Source organism: Arachis stenosperma, chromosome 5 (genome assembly GCF_014773155.1).
Source record: "Arachis stenosperma cultivar V10309 chromosome 5, arast.V10309.gnm1.PFL2, whole genome shotgun sequence".
Classification (NCBI taxonomy): Eukaryota; Viridiplantae; Streptophyta; class Magnoliopsida; order Fabales; family Fabaceae; genus Arachis; species Arachis stenosperma.
In genome coordinates this window covers 53,152,890-53,158,907 of record NC_080381.1, presented here as the reverse complement: position 1 = coordinate 53,158,907, position 6,018 = coordinate 53,152,890, and the positions used below count along the sequence as shown (strand labels likewise).

The 6,018-nt window shown below is 37.2% G+C and overlaps 1 protein-coding gene across 2 annotated transcripts; it reads left to right on the top strand.

The window, feature by feature from the left end:
* Positions 1 to 621: 621 nt before the first annotated feature.
* On the top strand, positions 622 to 5,278 carry LOC130979602 (uncharacterized). 2 transcript variants are annotated; one of them, XM_057903072.1, is made up of 10 exons: positions 623 to 1,236; positions 1,505 to 1,916; positions 2,125 to 2,226; positions 2,374 to 2,530; positions 2,632 to 2,811; positions 3,555 to 3,689; positions 3,908 to 3,990; positions 4,226 to 4,319; positions 4,412 to 4,509; positions 4,625 to 5,278. In XM_057903072.1, the coding sequence occupies exons 2-9, from the start codon at positions 1,651 to 1,653 to the stop codon at positions 4,484 to 4,486; spliced, it is 1,092 nt and encodes a 363-aa protein (XP_057759055.1). In that variant the 5' UTR covers positions 623 to 1,236; positions 1,505 to 1,650; the 3' UTR covers positions 4,487 to 4,509; positions 4,625 to 5,278. The 2 variants fall into 2 exon arrangements, with proteins under 2 accessions (XP_057759056.1, XP_057759055.1); XM_057903073.1 differs by lacking the exon at positions 2,125 to 2,226 and having other exon boundaries at positions 622 to 1,236.
* Positions 5,279 to 6,018: the final 740 nt, after the last annotated feature.

Here is a 6,018-nt window from a genome sequence, read left to right as displayed (position 1 = left end):
AACAACACATACAAAATTATTCACAGCCAACAAAAGAGGTAGAATTCTTGGAACAGTATCTTATTGTCATCGTTGTAAAAACACATAGGAAAGTTAACTATATGTGTTGCAAGACTGTGGAGTAGCATCTAGAATCTGAACAAAGCTGATTCATTCCTTAAAGCTTCAAAAAATTTTCAGAGATTCCTTCGATCTCTGGATTAGATGGTGTCTTTTATCTGATCCAGGCACCCAAAATCCAAAAAATTGGCAAAATCTGTTCATCACAACCTGCTATTGGTGGTTGTGAAAATGGAGGAATCAGAAAATATTTAGTCACCCTAAAAAAGAGACCCTCAGAACTAGTAAAATTTATAAAAAATTATGTGCAGAATATCGAAGAAGTACTACAAAATAGAAGAGGAACAGTGCTAACTTACAATTGGAGAGTTCTGGCGAATATTGCCTGATGGCCGCCTCCTCCGAGGTGGATAAAAGTAAACTCAGATAAGACGTCTGTGGAAAATGAGAAAGCAGCAGGTTGCGGTGTGTGTAAAGACAAATCAGGAAGATGGGTCACCGAATTCATGATGAATATTGAAAAATGTACTACTTTTTTAATTGGGTTGTGGGGAGCTCTTCAAGGTCTTAGAATTTGCTTGGGCATTGAGATTTAGAAGAGTAATTCTAGAAGTAGATTTTTATGTTTAAAAAAAGAGTCGCAATTGAAATTACTCACACTTACAGAGGAAGAATAGAGCAACTGATTAAATGTCCAAGGAAAATCTTAAAAAACTAACTTAACTAATTTAGGGTACAACTTTATAGATCAAACCCACAAAAGAACTAGCTTAAAGGTAGGAGTCGCAAGTTTTTAGCCCTATTATTCACAACAAAAACAAAAATAAAATAAAATAAAAATTTACTTTGTGTTGAGAACTTTTACTCCATCGCCAGCCTCGCGCACTCTCTCCCTCTCGCAGAAAACATCACACACAACGGCTATCAGCATCAGGGTCTCTCACCTCTGTGCCTCACTCAGCGCCACCGTACGGTCGCCGCCTCGTTTCCGGGCCTCTCGCCGGCTCCTCTGCCTCCTCTGTGCGCCGCCAGCCTCTGCTCGCCTGTGCTTCCTCCGCGCCCCTCGCCTCCGTCTGTATCGTCCCGGCCGTCTTGGCTCCGCCGTGGATCACCTTCTCCGCCTCCACCTTCTCTTCCGTGAGCCCGTGACTTTGGTTCTGCTTCTGCCGTGTAGAGGCGAGTTTTTTATTTTTTAATTTTTTTAGTTATTCTATATTAATTTTTAATACTTGATTGTTTCTGTTTTAATGTAGGTTTAGAATAGGTAGATTGATGCTAATTATATTTGTCTTGACTCTAGAGTGACACTTGAAAGCAATTTGAGTTACTGAGCATTGGTTTATCCCATGGGATTGGCTCAATTTGTTGTGGTTGGCTCTCTTTTGATGCTAGTTTTGTGACTAAGGAATCATTGAACTATTTATTTTGTTGCACTTACTAATAGGTTCTGTGAATCTGACAACTATGCACCCAACACAAGAATTCAAATGTGTAGATATGACCTATGAGTATGCATACTGGAGAAAGAGAAAAGAAATTTTGTGAGGAAAAACATTAAAGTGGAATAACAACGTCGTTGAAAAACAGAAAATGGCTGCATCAGTGTCTCTGCTTCGAAAACTGAGGAGCCTCCCTTTGTGTGCATGGTTTGGGAGCAGGAGAAGGAGCTTGCGTTCTGATGCGGCATTGGAAGCCATAGCCAAAGCTTCAGAAGACAAAGTTCCCAACTTGGTTGTCTACAACTACCCTACCTTCTCTGGAGCATTTTCTGCCCTCTTTGCTCACCTCTTCCACATTCGCCACAACCTCCCTGCCCTCATTTTGCCCTTCTCTTCGGTTCCCTTTCTTTCTCTCAGGTTCTCTGTCTTCTTCTGTTCTCTAATTTCCTTTCTTTTGTTGATGGAGGTGCTCTGTTTCCTTTTCTGGTGGAGCTTTTTGAGGTCTTAGGGAAGTTCTAACAATTAAGTGCTTACCTGATTTGGTGTTTGAAGCTTCTGCAATGTTGCAAAGTTATTGTTTTGAATGTTGGTTCCCTCATAACTTGCATTGGATATTGTATGATAGGGTTGAAGATTTGTGCATTGTAGGCCTTGAGACCTGCTACCTGCTTGATTTTATTCCACCAAAAGAATTTATTTTCAAACTCTCCAAGCAATCAAAATGCAAGTAGGTTAACATTCAAGTTCTTTTATTTTATTACCAATTGATTGTTTTTTAACCCATCCTATTTTCTGTTTTCATGCTGGTGCTAATGTGCTATGCATCGTTTCATTTTTCATGTGCATATTAATTTACTCGGTTTTGTCTATCTAGGATTATTGGGTTTGATCACCGGAAATCGGTGCTTCGTAATATTCCCTCTGCTGATGATCTTGCTGAGAACATTATGATTCATGTTAACCATGAGAAGAGTAGCTCCAGTGCTGTTTATGAATACTTTTCGAGAAAAAGTGCGGACATGAATTCTGATGTAAGTAGGGATTTATATTATTTAATATGCTTTATTTCTGAAACATTTAACATACCAGTGGTTGAGAACCTGAAATATACGGATGATTGAATTTCATTAAGGGTGTGGTTCCAAATTTAGTGGAGTCGAAAGACAGGGAGCGTGTGGAGATGATTCTCAGCTATATTGAGGATGGAGATCTTCGCCGATATACCTTGCCTAACATTAAGGCCTTTAACATTGGACTGAATGAATGGCGGGAAAAGCTTAACTGCATTTCCAATCCGAACATGTATAAGCAGGTATTGCTGATCATAGTTTAAGTTCGTGCTGTGTTTATTCTTATTGCTACTAAATAAAAGTTTAGAAATTTACCTAGATTCATATGAAAAAGTGGATTAAAGACAAATGGATATGAATCCATAGCATTTCTTGCATCTCAGGAGTCTATACTTTTACTTGAACTAAGGGCTTGTTTGGGTGAGCTTTTAAGAAACGATCTTTTTTCGAATTATCTTTTTTTAAAAGATCTTATAGAGAAGTAAAAGTAATTTTATGTTTGGATATCTCATGTAAAAAGGTCTTTTTATCTATCAATTATGTTTGGGTATAACAATATAAAAGTACTTTTTTATTTATCTATCAATTATTTTTTTGATTTTACTAGTGCTTTTACTTTTACTACTAGAAATTTGCCAAACACGTTAAAAAATAAAAAAAAGATATTTTTTCATTGAAAAAGATCTTTTTTTAACAAAATAATGGCGCCCAAACATGCCCTAAGTCAAAGAGTGTAAGTTCAAAATCTGTTTCAATAGAAATTGTAGCAAAACAGCTTCAGGCGGTTATAAGGATACATTGCACTAATTTGGTGTGTGCTGTGTTATCTGTTTGTTTGTTTCTCTTACATAGTGATGCACTAGTACTTAAAACTCCAGGCCTTGGAACCATCTTTCTTTACAGTTCTTGATGCAAATTGTTGTAAATATATCCACCTTTCTTGTGTTTGCTGAATATTGTGTTCTTTGAAATATGTACATTGCAGTTGCTGGAGTTAAGTGCTGAAGGTCTAATCGCTAAAGGAAATGCACATGTTTCATCTCGCCAGGATGCTGCAAGTAAACTGCTGCAAAAGGTGTTTAGGGTTCGGTTGGGAAGAGGATTTTATGGAGAGTGCCTGGTATACTTTAGTACATAATTCCTTCTTTTCCATTGTGGTTCATCTTTAATTTGTCAGTTCTCCTTCCTATGTTGTTGGAACTATTAGAGAGATTCAAAAGTGGCAGCATATTTTTAATGCTCACTGCAGTTTATTTTAATGCTCACCATAAAAAATAAAAAATAAAAAAAATCTTGCTACCTGTGATTTTGTGATTGAAATTCTTCTTGTTGTTTTAGGGTGTTCGGGCAGATGGGAACTCCAACCTAAGTGATGAAATTGGAAGACTCCTTAGTTTGAAAAGTGCTGCTGCTGGTTTGAGGTGAGAAAATTTATTTAGAAGAAAGTTGCGTTGAGTTTATGTTTAATTTTTTTTCTTATTATTATTATCTTGTTAGAAGAATGCTATTCCCCGAGGTCAGCCAACAGCAGGAATACTTTCAGATTTTAACAGATTCTCATAGACATGAATGCTTGCCAGTGCTTTTTAACTGTACCAAAGATTTATTGGATTGTTTATTCTGATAAATTTTATGTATAATGTATCACCAATACAGACCCATAGGAGCTGTGATATTCATGCAACGGAATAATCTCAAAATGTGCTTGCGTAGCATGGATAGGGTCACTGATACCTCTGAAGTTGCAAGGGTATGCCCTACTTTGTTCTATATTTCTTTTCTTGCAACATTGTGTAATGCTTTGATATGCATTAATGAATTTTCTACACTTTGAACTTCAAGGCCTATGGTGGAGGTGGTTCCCCAAGTTCAAGTTCCTTCATAATAAGGATGGATGAGTACAACCAATGGATTTGAGTGAATTGATCCTGAGCATTCCGGTTTGAATATCTAACCTAGGATTTACATAAATATATATAATAAAGCATCTACTTCTATTACCACACAAAGTTTCTCTTCCGGTTTATTTGATTAAGTTGCTTGTTGCCTCTACAGGTTGAGATCAACAGTGACAGTTGATGGCTGGTTTATTTACTTGATGTAATTTTGAGATCGTCTGGCACGATTAATGAGATCCGTTCACAAGACAGACGATGCTTTGACAGCGGACCTTTTGAAGATGATAGTAGTGCTATTGTGACAGATCCTTAGACTATCTTGATAATGATGCAAGACACACGAGACTTGGAGAAGAAGGTGGAGCAGAGCAAGAAGGAATACTTGATCTTGGGAGTGGACAAGTCCACTGATCAGGTTGACTTGAAGGGCAGAGATATTAAAGAAGTTTAACATTCAGATTGCAAAGAGGTGAAATCTTTGTTACTCTTCTAAAATTCATGGTGCATATAAATGTGACTGGTCTAAGTTCCCAGAGGCGTTAACTGTGGATACCGCGTTATGAATGGTAGAAGATTTCAACCTGTAATCTGCGGTGTCAGTCACACATGCGGGGCATATACTTTTGGAAGATTGTCTTCTTCCACTTTTTCAGTTTTGCATGCGTATCAGTTTCGTTTCCATAACTTATCGATTTCAATATATGACGATGACCATGTGTAAGTCAAAACTTTGTTTCCCTTTATTTTATTTTATCTTACATATATTTAGTTTATTAAAACCTTTACTCCTTTAGCTTTCTTTTTGTGCAATATGTAGTGTATTATCTTTTAAATGCCACTTTCGCTATACTATTCGTAGTGTTTCATTTTTTTTTTTTTTTTGAATAAGAGACCTCAACACAATATAGTGGAGCAACAGACAAACAAATTGCAGTCATGATCATAAAAGAAAATAAAGACAAAGGTAACTAAACTACCTCTGATGTTATCTCCGGCATTGCCATCAACAACAAAAGGGGTCCATACTGCTCCGCTCTCTATAACTGGTCACCGATCTTTGAAACACCTCTTCTGGACCACCTTCTTTGGAATTAAAAATCTGCATGTTCCTCTCTAGCCAAACATTCCAGATAACCGCAAAGAAGCAAATCATGTTTCGCTCCTCCTTTCTATTTACAACGCCTGTCCAACTCTCAAAATGTTCTTTCAGTGACCCCGGAATAGACCACGCTTTCCCAAAATCAGAAAGCCATTGACACCACACCTGCCAAGTAAACTGACAATCCAAAAACAAGTGGTGAATATGTTCAACATCTCTTTTAAATAACATACATAAGTTGTCTCCATGACTAATTATTCCAAGTCTAAGTAGTCTTTCTTTAGTATTTACTCTTCCTATCAAGACAAACCAAATAAATAACTTCACTTGTGGTGGCACCAAACCTTTCCATATTGTTCTGGTGAAGTTATAACTGGTAATATCTTCCAGGAGAGTATCTGACTGCATCACCTACACAAAAGATTTAGTTGAAAAAGTTCCATCCTTGTCAA

What these genes read in the sequence shown, in the direction of transcription:
- LOC130979602 (XM_057903072.1), top strand. Translation starts at nt 1,651, where the DNA reads ATGGCTGCATCAGTGTCTCTGCTTCGAAAACTGAGGAGCCTCCCTTTG. An exon ending in GTGCGGACATGAATTCTGAT is followed by an intron (nt 2,531 to 2,631) that starts GTAAGTAGGGAT and finishes AATTTCATTAAG; the next exon opens with GGTGTGGTTCCAAATTTAGT. An exon ending in ATACCTCTGAAGTTGCAAGG is followed by an intron (nt 4,320 to 4,411) that starts GTATGCCCTACT and finishes TTGAACTTCAAG; the next exon opens with GCCTATGGTGGAGGTGGTTC.